Genomic DNA, 18,148 nt, shown 5'->3' with positions numbered 1-18,148 from the left:
TTCCTGTTGGGTTGTCTACTCCTCTGACCACACAATAAAGCATGAACAAAATGGCCGACATTACAATTGCCCAAAGGACGACAACAAAAAAGTCCAATCAGTTATCCAGTTGAATAACTTCACCAAGTGAGTTTTAAGAGGCAAATCATTTTATGAATATATCATTGCAGGAGTATCTTCAACTCCAACAATCACGTCGATGCATCGGAACAGAATCACAATATCCCAATTTACTCAACTAAACTCATAATTTTGACTTCATTTGCATACATTGTTTGATGTGGCTATTAATATGGATGTATGTATCCATTAGGTTATAATTTCCATTTGATATAATCACTTTGTGCTCATTTCTTGTTTCTGTTGCTTCTCTTATTCTGAAGCCTTCCAAAAATATCAGCCTAATTTGAAATTATAAACAGCTCCTCCCCACCCTCTGTTGGTTCCCCCACTTATGGGGCCTGTGTTTGATATATTGGACCATTTCCAAATCATGAATGCGGGGATGAATTAAACAAGTCGAGGATATCAAGATGATTGCATGCTTCCCTCTCAAGAGGAGATACGTATGGAGTCAGCAACAGTTATGCAGAGACTGAGGCAAGGTACTGAATATTGAGTTGAAGAAGGACTAGCAGGGAGAGATGTCTGCTCTACCACACGTACTGTTATTCCATAATACCATTGCAGAGAAGAGCAAGGAGAAGGTTTGTGATGTGTATGACGCTTCAGAACATGATGCGTTATCCTGCGCCAGACTGAGAATGCACCTGTGCAGACTTAGTGTTTATTCTCACGCCTTATACATCAGACCTGACGCGTTTCAACACCTTAAGCTGAAAATGTGTTAATTAATTCACTCCGCTCTTCCTGGTCTTAGTGATATATCTACGGCAGTGTCTTCTAGGCCTGCCCACCCCACTGAGCTCCACTCCTTTCTCTCTCTCCCTCCCCCAGCTAAGAGCCAACATCTTGGGATGGCGCTCGTCGCTGAGTGCCTAATTATTGAGATCTCGACACTTCCTCTCACCGTCGAACATCCATCCATCATCTATACTGCGTATTAGTGTCCGGGTTGAGAGGGAGAGGCGAGCAGATTTAGAGAGTGAGGTAGTGGCAGGGACTCAACCCCTGCATCAAGGGACCCAATGTCTGGAGAGGAGTCATCCCTGAGAAATGTCAGGGGGATGGCATCATCATCTAGTGCAGATATGGTCTAGGAGGATTATATAATGCCTCTGACACTCAGAGCTCAGAGTCCGCACTAGACATGTGTATTTATTTGGACCGCTATCCAATGCGCTATTGTGTATTTCCATGATTGTTTTGGGAGATAATTGTCATATCACGAAATTGGGAGATAATTGTCATCATATAATGAAATTGGGAGATAAGCGTTTGTGGATGGTTCAACTTATTTTTAAAGAACAAAGCAATTACCATTACTTTCTTGGTTTCGCACTTTGTTGGTTGACAGCTGTCATGAAAACGGGTATAGCATTTACAAATAGTCCTGCCTCAAATTAATATTTTGCTCTTGTCCAACTGTTTTTTGGTTAGGCAAATTAAATCATGCTTTGAGCAATTCATATTGGCATTTACTTTGGTTCTTGGTTCCATCAGGTGCAAAATCCACCCTTTTAAAACAAATTAAAAGTTTCTTCATTTGATAAATTAGCACATACACTAACTGCATTATCACATTGAAAAGCTTCATTATTTTACAAAAGTCAAGGTCATTTAGGATGAGTTGCTATTTGAATAAAGTAAGAGATGAATACTTTTTTATTAACAGGAGGACAACTTTCTATACGAGCAGGTAAGTGGGAGAGGAATGACTCATCTTAAAAAACTAATACATATTCATCCATCATATTCATCCATCTCTTGTCAAGTGTGAGAACAACCCATAGGCTAATATGCTGACTTGAAGGATCGCATATTTCACAGTCAGGACCCTGGATGAGCATAACGCGGGAATCTCCAACTCCAGCCCTAGCGAGCTACTGTGTGTGTGTGATTTTGGTCCAGCCCAGCACTAACACACCTGATTCAAACAATCACGGTCCAGACAGAAGACCATTACTCGTCAATCATTCCAAACAGGTGTCTTTGTGCGGAGGTGGAACAAAAGCACCCATAAGCTCTTCAGGACCCAACACGAAATCCTTCCGCTTTTGTCACAAAGGCTATTTTTCCCTTCTTCCTCCACATCACACAACGTTGAAAACCTAAAGGAGAGGCTAGCGGGTTGCGACGCGTTCAAGCATGTGCGGCGCAAATTGACTGAATATTACCTCTGTTCAACGACGCTGAGCTGTTGATGTCGCCGGTTATGAAAGACGACTCTGACTGTTTCCTGACTGTGTCGTTCCACATCCGACGGATCCGGCTCTGCAGAGGGGGAACAACACAACTAACACGTCAGTGGGGTTTTGTAACGGTAATGGAATCAGTGCTCAAAGGTGGCTTCCACTTAGGATGTATACAGTCTGTCTTGGGTGTGTGCAGCAACATCAACCATTAAAAACACACATCAACTCTGTGATGCTTACATTCATTCAGACCTCTTGTTGCTGAAGACCTACACAGTACGTTACTGTAGTCTTTGTTACTGTGTTTTTCTGTAAGGCTTTGTAAAGGTTTGACTTCCACTTCCTCACAATAGTGTTATCACAATTGAGTCATTGCTACTGTTATTGCTACTTCTCGTTGCTGTTATTGCTAAGTTTCCCTGGTGTTATTGCTACCTCTCATAACTCTACACTGCTGTAAAAGTCAAGGCCATGTTCAAGTGTACAAGTGCTTGTGGGAGCAGACTTGCCTTCAAATAGCATTTACAGTATTCCGATACTTCAATTGTTTGATCGAGCCTGCCTGCAGTAAAAGCATGGGCAGGGTTTGCACTTTTGGGACTATCCCATTGGTTCCATTGAGATATGCAGGCTCAATCAAGCACAGCTTAAGTCTTTGAGAGAAAAAATTATAATTCTATTTCAGCCCAGCACTGTGTGGGAGTTGGGTTGATCAGTGTCCATATTTCAAAGGTCTCACTTCCAACTTTCATTTAGAGAGAGAACCTTACCTCCCTAACCACCCAGAGCCCACCGGTTTACGATCTACTTTGCTAATTACACGTTCATTTAAAAGCCTCCGAGTTGCCGATAAATTACAGTGTGTTTACGACCGCTTCCGTTCACATGCGGTTGATGGCAAAGACTCGGCGTAGCGGTTAGCCGTTGTGTCAATGTGCTGCTATATGTAATTAAAAGGTTCATTATGGACGCTGAAACCAGCTTCCGTCGTGAAGGGGTGATGGTGTGCCGTAGACTATTTGCATGATTCATAAATGTATTGTTCACAACTTATTAATTAACATTGACCAAGTAAATACAATAAATGGGCTACAATGAACTTTCCGGTCAACATCAGCAGATAGAATTAAGTAAAAATCTATATCAGATATGCTCGTACTCAACCAAATACATTGCCATTTGAAAGAGGTGAGAGGAGAGGCGCTCCCTACCTGTGAACCTGTGGAATATCGCCCTGGTGGGCGGGATGCTGAGCTCTTCCCAGAGCCAATGGAACTCTCCACACTCTTGCCACTGCAGCAGTGGGTACGCAGACACTTTCCGTACTCTTTACGCACCTGTGAACCACACACACATACACATTCCCATTCAGACGCAGACAATGAATAGAACATGTTAACTCCATGTGAAAATGAATACGGTAGTTAATAACTACACTACTTTCTAGCTTGCTACATGGGAATAAGCCATGTCATGTAAAATTGTGAGCTAACCACTTTGCATTTAATGTGTGGTTTGAGAAGCTGACTAAAGCTCATACAGCAAGCTAATACAGGGGCATATGTATCAAGCTACTCAGAGTCAGAGTGCTGAATTAGGATCAGTTTAGCCTTTAGATCACAAAGAATAAGATTACATGGACCGGACCGGACGGGACCTGATCCTAGATCAGCACTCCTTCTCTGAGACGCTTTGTGAATACAGTCCCTGAACCACAAGGTTAGAGTAAAACACGCACCTTCTTCTGGAGGACACAGTGGAAGATGAAGATGAACATGCCCTGCAGGGAGTTGAAGATGGTGAAGAGGTAGGCCATGATGACCGTGCTCTCGTTGACGTACATCAGGCCGAAGGCCCATGTCAGGCCCAGCAGACAGAGCAGCGCTATGGCCCCAATCACCCACGATCTGGAAGCAGAAAGAGACAACGTCAAGACAACGGCAACATTCTGGACCTTCTCAGAACTGCTAGAGAAGTAACAACTCAACTTGAATACTTGCGAAAAGATATGTGCCTTCGATTTTTGGAGTCTGTAATTTCCTAAAGAAATGTATTTCAATTATCACAAACTATCACCAGTGATGATTGTGGACTAGGGCCCACATTCTGTCTGACAGATCCCTGTGCATACATATACTGTAGCTGATGGTAAAAATCTAACTATGTAAATATGTAATTGTCCCAGGAAGCTACAGGTGGAAACGCACAAACAAGGTCTAAGTTTGGTTTTGAGACCAGATACAGGAGCTGTGACTTTTAAGTCAACCAAGCATCTGAGGTGGTCTGAAGTGCTGACTGTTGTCAGACTTCCCACTTAGCATTCTGTCGGCAGTGCACAACTCGGAAGGACCATCCCGTCCTGTTCGACTACCTGTTCACTGAAGCACAACAAAAACACGACATTTAAAAACAAACGTTTAGCTATCTTGGTCTGTGAACATACAGATGAAGCAAAAAGAGAAGAGAAACGCAGATAAAAATAAATGTCCACCAGACAGACAAAAGTACAAATCTAGATGAAGGGAAGGAGGGAGGAGAGAAACGAAGTGGAAAATCGACAGAGTGAAATTAAATTGAATCATGTGTTGGCCATTGGTGATCGCCTGCTCCTTGGGGACACCTATCATTTTTCTCTCGCTCGCCTTCTTTCAAGAGTTGAACACATTATTCATCAATTACATGACAGACCATCAGATAGTGTACTCTTTAAAATTAGAAAATGGGAGAGAGAGACTATTACTACACCAGGAACAGTGGAAAACTCAAGGTAACTGTCCAATATTAAAATAGTACTTGGTGTATAATTAATACATAGACAATAGGCGATACAGTTTGTATGACCTCGGGGCTAGCAGTTATGGCATAATCACTGGAAGACAAATGAATATATGTAAACACAGTATATTGAATGTGGTGCCCGAGGGTTGTCCCAAAAGCCTTGACAAATAACGAAGCTCTGAATAATTATGCTAGTATAAACAGAAATACCAGTGCACTTCAAATCAATTCATTGATGAAAACAAAGACTTTTTTTCAAAGCTTCAATTGCACAGTGCATGACTACTTCTCCCGTGACAAACTGGGAGATTTGTTTCAGCGTTCTGAGATTACTTCACCAGAAGCGTACCCATTTTAGCTAATATTGAACAAATGTGAGGTATGGGTGAGTATTCCTTCCCTACGACTTGACGGAGAGCTTCACTAAACATTTACTAAAGGCATGTGGTGGTATAAACATTACTCATTACTTTGTTATGATCAAATGTATGGATAATGATGGTGATGGTGTGTCATGAATGGATGACCTGTCCATTTTACTCTTACTTGATCTCAGGTTCGTAATCCTCAAAGCTGACAGGAAGAATATAAAGAAATGAAAAACAAAATGAAATCAATAACCAAACAAAACTCCAAAGCAAATATTCCAATACTATGATTTTGAATGACACAATATAGTAATAGGAGAGGGCGACAGACACACAAACATAAAGACAAACAGGAAATATTACTCAAAACAAAATGGCTCATCAAATAAAGTACTATATTGATTACATCCAATAGTCTTGAAGCCAGAATCCTCTTACTCCTCTCACTCACTCGAATTTGGAGAGTCAGTTACAGGTGCTAGACGTAATTATCTTCTTCACGAGCGTCTCCACCCCTCAATAAAAACGGGAGGTCCTAGCATTTCGCCTCAATCGTCTGTAATAAATGGGCCAGGTGCGATAGCAAAAATAAATGATTTATGAAATTATTGGGGCCAACCATTAAACATAATATTCCCAGGTCTATCTTAATGACCTGTTGGGAGAGGCACTTCATCAAGCTGATTGCCCCCTCAGGTAGACACAACGAGGGTGGAAAAAAAAATAAGAGGGAAATATTGACCTGGAACTAGGGCAATATTGCAGAGGGATGGGCGACAAACAGTGGGGGACGGGGGGTAGATAGAGATGCCTAAGGACATAATAGAAGTATCAGGGCGGTCAGGATATGAAGAGGTTATTTTTCATATCTTCCTTGGTTTGTATCTGGTCACCTTTGCTTTTCACTAAGAATTGAGGATGATAGTTATTTTGCCGTGAGGGCTATCTTGGAAAAATCTGGTTCAAGGTAGCAGATATCCTCAACAACCATCATTTCCTCCTGTTCTCACTCACTCTGGAAATGTTCAAAATACTATATGAACTGTATATGAAGAATTTGGACAGGTATACGTGTCATTTCAAATTGCCTGTCAAAAAATGCATCATATACTCAAGATTTTTTTTTACATGCAACAATTTCAAAGATTTTACTGAGTTACAGGTCATATGAAGAAATCAGTCAATTGAAATAAATACATTAGACCCTAATCTACGAATTTTACACGTGTGGGTATAGATATGCATCTGTTGGACACAGATGCCTTAAAATGTTATTTATATTTTTGTGCATTCAAATTTGCTTTCGACAAAATTTGAGCGAAATGTGCATATGGAACATTTCTGGGATCTTTTATTTCAGCTCATGAAACATGGCACCAACACTTTACATTTTGCAATTATATTTTTGTTCAGTGCATATTCCTGCATTAGAATTATATATATATTTTTTACTAAGTTGAGAAACTCTCCTAATTAACCCCCTACCACTTTCAGTCCTACAGACCTGGGCCCATTTCCCAAAGCTGAAGTGGCTCCCGTAGAGCCGGTGAATACCCTCGCAATGATGCCACTCAAGCATCACGCTGAATGGTTCCACCACAGCAAAAACAGCACTTGTGCGCTTTCACCGGAAAAACGAGGGGAAAGTGCTGATTGTGTTAATAGTCGGGTAGAAATATCAAAAATGAAAATAAATTGAGGAGCAAAGTGTTCCAGTCCAAAACAACCACATTAAATTGGCACCAATTTCCTTTTTGAAAAGAGACAAATTAGTCAATTCTGAGAGGTGATATGCATTTCAAATGGCTTGAGATCGCATTATAGCTCATTGCAATTGGTCAATTGAGTCGACTTTCACCTCAGCATAAAGGAGTCTCATTGACAAGTTGAAAGGAAATAGGAAATGCTGTTATCTACTCAGCAGGATGCCAGTGGTTTAACTAAAGGTTTGTGTACAAAGAAATGTCAATGACATTTTGAATCGATCATACCATCTTCATTTGCATATTCCTTCAGGGTCTATTGTAGGGGAATTCTCAACAAGTAGACACTTCATTCACCATGAAGCACAGGACACAATTTTCAGTACCCATTTCTACGTTTCTCAGCACCTTGTGGACTACAGTCATTAACGCTCAGCAAGTTCCCAAAAATAGGGTTCGACAAAGTTTGGTAAAAGTTTGCGTAAGAGAGGAAAACAACATCCAATTTGTGCCAAAGGAAAAAACAAAGCTAAATCCTACAGAGCACAAAGTGTAATGGGGTCAAATACAACAAGTTACGCCAACGCAGCACTCACAACACATATCTGATGAGGAATTGACACGGGAAAGAGTCTTTGTCTATCGGGAAAGGCAATGGGGACCAAACACAATACAGAGCGAGCCCTAATAGTGTAGTCCTCTGTAGAAACATGTGGCATCTTACCAGTGCCATTCCACAATAAGAATTCCATCATAATAACGATAGCTAACATGAGGAAGAAAATATAAAAGACAAAAGATAAGAGTTAAAAGACAAAAACTCAATAAGGCAAAGCATAGCATGCGGTGTTAATCAAAAGAAGAGAAACTGAGTGAAATGAAGTCAATGGTGCAGAGAAAGAGAGAAAAAAACATGGAACATTCATTAAAAAAAAGCAACGTGATGACATCTGAACATAAAGTGTGACATCAAACGATGAACACCACCAAATATAAGAAAAAGATAAAAGAAATGTCCTACTAAATTAGGACCTAGCAGGAGTCTGGACCGAACGTAAAATATGTCCCTCAATCTTACAATCCAGTAGACTGCTTTCTTCAAAATCAAAACGCTCACTGTATCAGACTAAAAAACAAACCATTATTTTCATCATCAAACAATTTGATTATTAGTAGCAGGCTAAATTGTTAGCAGTAGCCTAAATTATTTACAACTTTAAGATTTGAAACTGATGCAGTCCATTCAAAGCAACCAATAGTGTGGTCAAAAAAGCAGTAGGCCTATTTGTTTTGTATCATATTTGTTTTCATTGTCACAGGTGCCATTTTGGACATAGCCATTTGGAATGAGATATTGTACATACATCTAGAGGTAGGTCTATCAGACGTCAGAGCTGAGAGAGAAGGGGTCATGAACGTTATGTTGTGGTCTGAGAGACAATGAGTCCAGAGGTGAGGTTTCTGATTGGCCAAGGGAGGCAAGTGTGACAAATCATATGATAGAGAGAACTCTCCACAGAGAAATATATCCTCTCCACAGACAAACAAGGCAATGCATCTCAAAGAAATAATCTCTATAGCACATTCACAGTATTTTTAGATTACATCTCCCTTGATAAATAGCTAGGGGAAGTTCAAAAACTGTATTTACTATATTTTGAGATGTAAACAATGTGTTACTAATAACTGATCAAATCATTCAATTATAAAAAATGGTGTGCTTACATTTCTCCATTGTTACATTTAAAGCCACTCAGTTGGTGACTATCAACTCAATAACCTGCTCAAAGTCAGGTCGCAATATCAAAAGCTGTGTCAACAGTGTTAGCACTAACACGGATGACACTCACAACTAGGGCTGTTGTGGTGGCCCCTGTTACCGCCACACCGGCAGTCATGAGTCATGACCACAGTAAAATTCCATGTGACCTTTGAGTCGCTGTAATAGCGCTTTCTAAGGTGATGATTCATTCAAAACAGCCGTACACATAGATCTTATGCATAGGCTTTATAAACCCCCAAATAATAATCATTATGATTGTGCTTTATACAATAGGCATGTCAGAAAAAACTAAACTGATTTAAGATGTCATTGGTACATAATTGGTCTAGCTTATACTCCAAAATTAAACAAATTAAGAGTAATTACCTTTGAGTGTGGACTGTATTATCATGCATGCTGGATGGACTGGTTACCTTATGCTACACTCCAACATGTATATCCATGTGTCTGGGAGAGAACGTATAGCCCTAGGTGATGCTGTTGGCTCATTGATTGTGCAGGGCTGATTACAGTTAGCCTACAACTAGTGAATTTGAATTTAGGGCATTTTTTCTATTGTCATAATGAATTGGGTGACACTTTACGTTTAGTTATAGAGAATCTCTCATCACCATGCGTTACCATCTCCTACGCTCTCTCCTTTATTCTTTTCTCCAGCGCGCAGACAGGCTGTCAACAGTTTAGTGAAACATGTTTATCGTGAAAACATGTCACTATCGATGTTCTTGAACAGATTTCACTTTGTTTCCCAGATTAAGCACTGGGTAGCAACAGGAACAAGGTTGGAGTGGCCATGGCATACAGAGTTTGGGCTGAATATCACCTGTCGGGGCAGCGAGAACATGCTCCTCGAACAATAGATGAGTGAAATTAGTGTTCTTAAATGTATTTCCCAGCTGTTCATATTAAACTCCTGCTCCTCCACTATAAAACCAACATACAGTAGTCAACAAAACGGACCGGTGGGAAAGCTACCGTAGCAGCCTCCATTCGCTATTCGAGTGCATACAGATGACATGTCTTTGTCCCCCTGCCCCTTGTTCCTGCCCATTTGATTACGGGCCATTTCAAAACGAACCTAATTCTCGATATTAGACAAGATTACATTGAGAATAGCCTGACGGGTGAAAATATGATCACTTGATAAGAGAACAGCTGTGCAATTTGAGGCAAGGAAAAGAGCACAAGCTTTGTTTTTCCTGCTTTCTCAAATTATCAATAGCCTATAGTCGCACAATGCAACTATACAATTACTATACAATTACTATGCAATTATACAAACCTTAGAATGTCTTAGAAATTACAACATACAGTGCATTTGGAAAGTATTCAGACCCCTTGACAGTTTTTGTTTTTTAACCTGTTTTTGCTTTGTCATTATGGGGTATTGTGTGTAGATTGATGAGGAAAAACAAACTATTTAATCCATTTTAGAATAAGGCTGTAACGTAACAAAACGTGGAAAAGGGCAAGGGGTCTGAATACTTTCCGAATGCACTGTATGTTGTAATTTCTAAGACATTCTAAGGTTTTTATAATTCACAACTAAAGTTGCCAAATAATTCTAAATTGAGCATTTAGGACCTGTTTCAAATGATCACTTTTATGCTCAACATAGCCACTTCATCTGCGCACTCGCTCTGTACTGGTAAAAATTTCCTTTCTATTTTATTCAGCTAAGTTCAATTATATTCTTTTTACGATAAAATCAGCTAAAATTAAATAATGACACAGGGCTTATAAGGATATATTGTCAGCTAAATGAACAAGCCTACAGCTTATGGCATGGAGCATAGCCAGATACAGTAACTAACATACAGTAGACCAACTCTTTCTGTTCTTCTGAAATACATTTTCTTTTCATATCATAATGTTTCTTTAGACCTGACTAAAATAAATACTGGATTTATTGTGATGGTGTATATGAAATTAATTTATTCGACTTTTTAAAAATGTAGATGTTCCAAAGGCTGGCATCTGCGGCTTACATAAGTGGCCTCTAGATACTAAACGCGTTTATGTTCATTAACGGTCAATTCCCATGAGACCAGCAATCTTTTTACATGACAATAACCGGCCGACAAAATGTCATGACCGTCACCGCCCTAATCCCAAATAAACAAAACCAAGCAAAACTCATGGCCACCCTAGCTCCAATCAGAGTCCACGGAGATGCAACAGTATGCACGGCCCATTATAACATATAATCATATTTACAAACCTCATTTTAAAATCGGTTGATATTGAGTCACGGACAAATGTCACAACAGACTGCGCAGCTCTGGGCTTTGTACTCTGCCGTGCCAACACGACTGCTATCGATGCTATCCAAGAGAGTGCTGCTGATACTGATACAGACTGCTCTGTCCAGTAGGGTGTTCTGTTCTCTATTCAGAACGGGATACACAGAGCAGACATCCTCGGCACTGCAGGCAATGTGAGTGTGTGCCTGCGTGCGTGAGTAAGAAAGAGTGTCTACTGTATGTGAGAAAGAGTGTGACTGTGTGGGTGTGTGTGGCGGGGTGTGTAGTGTGTGTGTGTGTGTTCTCGCTGACAGAACTAGGCCAGCAGGGTCTCACTCCACTTTGACAAAAGCAGTGACAGGCGGCTGGAGATGATGCCTAGCATTACAGCCATTAAACACAGTGATGCTACTAGAGTGTCTTCAAACTGGCGGACAGGGAAAACACAGAAGCTCTTTATCCATCAGTAGGATATAGGAATGGTAGACAGAGGCAGAAAAACTACTTAAGCCCGGCCACAAAATAAGTCTACCCTGACACCTGGTTGGACTAACACCCCTAAGTGAACCAGAAAAATGCTGTGTCATCGTTTTGGCTGAATCCTTTCGTCTCCTAGAGGCGCAAAGGGCCTCACGGTGTCATTGTGAACTAATGTAGTGTTCCAAGACACCACCGACTCCACTTTGTTCCAAATGACCTTGAATTACTATTTAATCACTTAACAAACAGATACACTTCAAGACCAAAAGTATGTGGACACCTGCTCATTGAACATCTCATTCCAAAATCGGGCATTGATATGGAGTTGGTCCCCCTTTGCTGCTATAACAGCCTCCACTTTTCTGGGAAGGCTTTCCACTAGATGTTGGAAGATTGCTGTGGGGACTTACTTCTGTGTGGCCTACTACTTCACGGCTGAGCCGTTGTTGCTCCTAGACGTTTCCACTTCACAATAACAGCACATACAGTTGACCGGGGCAGCTCTAGCAGGGCAGAAATTTGACAAACTGACTTGTTGCAAAGGTGGCATCCTATAACAGTGCCACGTTGAAAGTCACTGAACTCTTCAGTAGCGCCATTCTCTGCTGTCAATGTTTGTCTATGGAGATTGCATGGCTGTGTGCTCGATTGTATACACCTGTCAGCAATGGGTGTTGCTGAAATAGCCAAATACACTTATTTTAAGGATTGTCCACATACTTTTGTATATATAGTGTACCACTATCATAGCTAGACATGAAATACAAAAAGGATTCAAATTATAAATCAATGACCAAACCTTCAACATTTTATCTAGTCTCACCATTGAGACCGATTGTTTTGTGGTGATATCACAATAGGTGGTTAATTTGTTTACACAAAACACAGTGAGCATATTAAACACATTTATACTAATTCATTCATTGTCACTCAAACTGTTCCATATCCTGAGTGGCAGAGAGCGCACGCACAAGCGCACACCCAGATGCACACACCCACACACTCCCATTTATGAATATTCATCCGTGGGTTAGCGGATGCCGACGGGCCAGGTTAATTCTACCAGATTGTCTCGTGGCCTTTTCCCTCGCCGACCAGTGTGCACTTCAGATAATGAAGTACGCCTGCTGGAATACCTGTCCCGTTTTAACCCTTGCCCCCCCTCCATGACACAACCTTTGGTGATAATGAGTTCTGAACCTGGAGGGCTACGCTTCCTGCATCTCCGCATGGCCATTCTCACCCTTCAGATGTGTTTTGAGAGGTTCACAGATAAAACAAAAGAAGTTATTCTAAGCAGCAACACATGGTATAACAACACAGCTTCCATCTCAAAGTCTAGGTTTAGTATGACGTACATAACATTGATTGTTCAATATAATTTTGTTGTTTTGGCAGCTTTTATGCAAAAGTGACTTACAGTTAACATTTGTTCAGTATATGTGGCCCATGCGGGGACCCACAACCCAGCGGTGTATTCATCCCACATTCATTGCCCTAGGTCTACACAGCTGATTCAAATAACCAACTCATCCTCAATTGTTGAGGATTTGAATCAGTGGTGTAGTGCTAGGGGAAAAAATAAACGTGCACCAAGGGGGGGCCCCGGGACATAGTTTGGGAAACCCTGCTCTAACACACCGAGCCATCAGAAACTGTTCTGTCATACCAATGTACTAACTCCCATGTACTAATGTCATGTCTGGAAGGTCTCGATGCCTGTGAGGATGAGTGACTTACTTGATGTTGTCGAGGCAACCCGAGTCGGGTTTGAGGATGGCGGTGTGGTGGAACATCTTGTACAGCGCGATGCCTAGGAATATTACGTTGAGCTGGGAGAGACGGATGAAAGAGAGGAGGGAGCACAGCTGAAATGGAGTTTGTGTGTTGTTGTTGATGCTTTCATCCATTTTTAAAATCGGGGAGACATTGTTACAGTTGAGTTGAGTATGTTGTGTCGAAACAAGATGTGGTTTCCCACTTTGCCAAGTAGAGCACAAAATTATATGAAAATTGTATTACAGTATAACTGCCACATATAGAAGTGCCATGTTGTACTTGACAATGAAGTTGAACTAGTTGGCTCCTGATCAATGCAATGGCTGGAGTCTGTCCTAAATGAATGTATTAAACATGCAGTTAACCATAGGAAGCAAACTACATTTGGGACTGATATATTTAAGACTGTTTGCAGTTCTCCAAACTGCTCTCATCTTAAGTCAAATAATGTCAAACAAAACTAAACATATACAGTGGGGCAAAAAAGTATTTAGTCAGCCACCAATTGTGCAAGTTCTCTCACTTAAAAAGATGAGAGAGGCCTGTAATTTTCATCATAGGTAAACTTCAACTATGACAAAATGAGAAGAAAAAAAATCCAGAAAATCACATTGTAGGATTTTTAATGAATTTATTTGCAAATTATGGTGGAAAATAAGTATTTGGTCAATAACAAAAGTTTCTCAATACTTTGTTATATACCCTTTGTTGGCAATGACAGAGGACAAACGTTTTCTGTAAGTCTTCAGAAGGTTTTCACACACTGTTGCTGGTATTTTGGCCCATTCCTCCATGCAGATCTCCTCTAGAGCAGGGATGTTTTGGGGCTGTTGCTGGGCAACACGGACTTTCAACTCCCTCCAAAGATTTTCTATGGGGTTGAGATCTGGAGACTGGCTAGGCCACTCCAGGACCTTGAAATGCTTCTTACGAAGCCACTCCTTTGTTGCCCGGGCGGTGTGTTTGGGATCATTGTCATGCTGAAAGACCCAGCCACGTTTCATCATCAATGTTTTCACTCAAAATCTCACGATACATGGCCCCATTCATTCTTTCCTTTACACGGATCAGTCGTCCTGGTCCCTTTGCAGAAAAACAGCCCCAAAGCATGATGTTTCCACCCCCATGCTTCACAGTAGGTATGGTGTTCTTTGGATGCAACTCAGCATTCTTTGTCCTCCAAACACGACGAGTTGAGTTTTTACCAAAACGTTCTATTTTGGTTTCATCTGACCATATGACATTCTCCCAATCTTCTTCTGGATCATCCAAATGCTCTCTAGCAAACTTCAGACGGGCCTGGACATGTACTGGCTTAAGCAGGGGGACACGTCTGGCACTGCAGGATTTGAGTCCCTGGCGGCGTAGTGTGTTACTGATGGTAGGCTTTGTTACTTTGGTCCCAGCTCTCTGCAGGTCATTCACTAGGTCCCCCGTGTGGTTCTGGGATTTTTGCTCACCGTTCTTGTGATCATTTTGACCCCACGGGGTGAGATCTTGCGTGGAGCCCCAGATCGAGGGAGATTATCAGTGGTCTTGTATGTCTTCCATTCCCTAATAATTGCTCCCACAGTTGATTTCTTCAAACCAAGCTGCTTACCTATTGCAGATTCAGTCTTCCCAGCCTGGTGCAGGTCTACAATTTTGTTTCTGGTGCCCTTTGACAGATCTTTGGTCTTGGCCATAGTGGAGTTTGGAGTGTGACTGTTTGAGGTTCTGGACAGGTGTCTTTTAAACTTATAACAAGTTCAAACAGGTGCCATTAATACAGGTAACGAGTGGAGGACAGAGGAGCCTCTTAAAGAAGATGTTACAGGTCCGTGAGAGCCAGAAATCTTGCTTGTTTGTAGGTGACCAAATACTTATTTTCCATTATAATTTGCAAATAAATTCATTAAAAATCCTACAATGTGATTTTCTGGATTTTTTTTCTCATTTTGTCTGTCATAGTTGAAGTGTACCTATGATGAAAATGACAGGCCTCTCTCATCTTTTTAAGTGGGAGAACTTGCACAATTGGTGGCTGACTAAATACTTTTTTGCCCCACTGTAGGTTAGGTAGAAATACCACAAGTATAGCCCAATAGAGAAACCAAATAGTAGTATGGAGCATCAGCATTGTTGCTGTTATCATTTTTTATGCCTCAAACATGAATCAGCTAAAAGCTAAAATGTCATTGTGGACCAGCGGTAAAGCTATCTCAAGATGGTATTGTCCCTCAAAAAGACACCAATTTGAAAGCTAACTCGTACTACACTGTGCTAGGGAAGTGACGTTCAGCTAATTGAGCCGCCGTTTGAATCACCCCCCCCCCCCCCGACCTCCTAGAGGGACAATGCTTCCAGACGGAGTCCTTGTATTTTTCCTCAGTATATGCTTATGCGGTTTCAGAGTGTCTGCTTGTGTGCACGTTACTGAGTCTGTGTCCCATCTCTGTGCCTCAAGGTACAAAGTAGCAGCATAGATAGCGTATGATTCTAGGCGGAATTTCTGGGTGAAAATCAGTCATTATCGTGGAGCGGGATCACTCTGAGACTGAATACTGAGCAGTGTTCGTCTCTCCTCTCTCCCTCACCAAAGACATCTCTATCAGCTGTGCGGAAAAAGCGAGTAACCGGAATAATTCACAATTCACATCCTCATCCATTTCCCGCCATGACACCTGACCAGCAGTGGCTTATATTACGGTGGAAAGTGGATGTTAAGCTCTCTCTGGACCATTTAAGTGGTGCCCTGAGGTGCTAAGTAGGGTTAATGAGATAGTATGGTAGTGGGAAAGTAGGGACGCTTACCATAATTATCAAGGTTGCCGGTCCTATGAAGCTCCAAATGAAGTAGGTGTCCAGTCGAAGCCAGCACCTGGAGGGGAGGAACAAGACAGAAGAGAGAGAGAAAGGACGAGAGAAGAGAGGGGAGAGAAAAGAGCGAGAGCGAGATGAGAGAAATGCACAGGACATACATCAACATGGAGGCTGGAGTGACAAAGAGAAATGAGCACTTCAAACACAGTGCCCGCAAGGGGGTAGGAGAGTTATGACCGTTACATGAGGGTTACATGAGGGTTTGGAGGGAGGATTTGGGTGGTTTCAGTGTCATAACTTCTTATTGGCTGTGATGGTCACCACAGTGTTATCAAAGGACAAAACTCTAATGTGGCTCCGGGCTGAAGTTTCCCCTAAGTAGCCTAGCAGTTAAGAGTGCCGGGCCAGTAACCGAAAGTTCACTGGTTTGAACCCCAGAGCCGACTAGGTGAAAAATCTGTCGATGTGCCTTTGAGCAAGGCACTCAACCCTAATTACTCTTGTAAGTCACTCTGGATAAGACCGTCTGCTAAGGTACCCAATCCTAACCTTAACCGTTAGTGGAGAAAAAGCTCAACTACATCAGGATCAGCGTCAACTTCACCCTACTTCTCTAATATGATCCTGTGTGCAGCTGGTATGTTCATTGGGTTAGAGGTTCATTCCATATAAGGAATAGAAAAGTAGCACAGAATTGATGCTTCGAAACGTTTGCACAGAAAATAATAGGAAATTCGGAACTTCTTAATGGAATTCCGTCCCCTTAATTTAATTCCATTCCCAACTCACCTCCTGATTTGACTGACTATAAATTTAATGGACTTCAACCATACAGACACTAATACCGTTTTCACACTATTGTGCCGACCCAAACCATACTTTGCTAACTCAGATACATTTTCTTATCACAGTTTCCTTTCGAGCACAGTTCCAGCAACTAAAGTGGATGTCTTACCAGGCCAGCTCAGTACAACTCGCCGCAGCTCGGCAGTGTGAAAAGCGCCATAGAGACTTAGATGAACTGTCCAGCCTCATCATGTTAACCAATGAACCACTCTCCCTGTCACATTACCATATTAACAATGCAACAGCGAGCGCTTGCTTGACTTCTCCATGGCAGTTACTATACTCTAGTTGGCTGATTGAAAGCGAACGGGCCCAGATATGAGAGCGCATGGGAGCAGATGTGGGATGAAGGTAATACTGGGAAGGCGAGCGACAAAAATGAAGTTGATTCATGACCTTCCGGCTAAATTATTAATAGTTTAATCTCCGGCGCCGCCCGATAAGACCTCCATTTTTGGCCATCGGAAATGACAGTTTCCTACTCTGTTGTCATTTGGGTGACAAAGAGGCAAAATGGAAGTGGCAGTGAATTAGCCGTAATTCAATAGCATTTGAAGGCAGATTGAAGTGTGAAGAGGAGTGTACACTTAGCTTCGGACAGCGCAGGCCATACTCAAACACAGGGAGGAAACCCGACAATGCAACTCAAGATTTAATTACAACTTGTCACCTCATATCCCAGACTACGATAGTGAGTGTTCAAGAAATCCTGAAAAGAGATTCATTTTTCTTACATTCATTTCATGGACATTTTCACACGGCACGGCCCCAATGGAATTTTTCAACTATAGAAAATGTCGGTAGAGCTATTAGACTTGAATTGAAAAGCTCAAAAGCCTTGGCCAGGTTTTTGCTAATACTTCACGCACTAACATGCTCAATCACAACCCGATGCCTTGATAAAAGTCCAAATATATATAACCAGAATATACAGAGACAGAAAACAATGCATGCATTCCAAATGGCACCGTATGAGCCCCATGGGCCCTGGTCAAAGGTGTCATTTGGGTGCCAGTGGGTGTACATTTTGTATTACTGGGCCTTGATACTT

General features: G+C 41.6%; 1 protein-coding gene across 15 annotated transcripts in view; it reads right to left on the bottom strand.

The window, feature by feature from the left end:
* LOC129835255 (adhesion G protein-coupled receptor L3-like) overlaps nucleotides 1–18,148 on the bottom strand; it is a 165,338-nt gene that overhangs the window by 8,177 nt on the left and 139,013 nt on the right. For all 15 annotated transcript variants that reach the window (XM_055900792.1, XM_055900799.1, XM_055900801.1 and 12 more), the window contains 5 exons: nucleotides 16,243–16,309; nucleotides 13,411–13,502; nucleotides 4,054–4,222; nucleotides 3,527–3,652; nucleotides 2,298–2,394 (listed from right to left, as the gene is read on the bottom strand). In XM_055900792.1, coding sequence (XP_055756767.1) covers nucleotides 2,298–2,394; nucleotides 3,527–3,652; nucleotides 4,054–4,222; nucleotides 13,411–13,502; nucleotides 16,243–16,309 — 551 coding nt within the window. The remainder of the gene's footprint in view (nucleotides 1–2,297; nucleotides 2,395–3,526; nucleotides 3,653–4,053; nucleotides 4,223–13,410; nucleotides 13,503–16,242; nucleotides 16,310–18,148) is intronic.

This window comes from Salvelinus fontinalis, chromosome 36 (genome assembly GCF_029448725.1).
Source record: "Salvelinus fontinalis isolate EN_2023a chromosome 36, ASM2944872v1, whole genome shotgun sequence".
NCBI classification, from domain to species: Eukaryota; Metazoa; Chordata; class Actinopteri; order Salmoniformes; family Salmonidae; genus Salvelinus; species Salvelinus fontinalis.
This window is presented reverse-complemented; position numbering and strand designations above follow the sequence as displayed.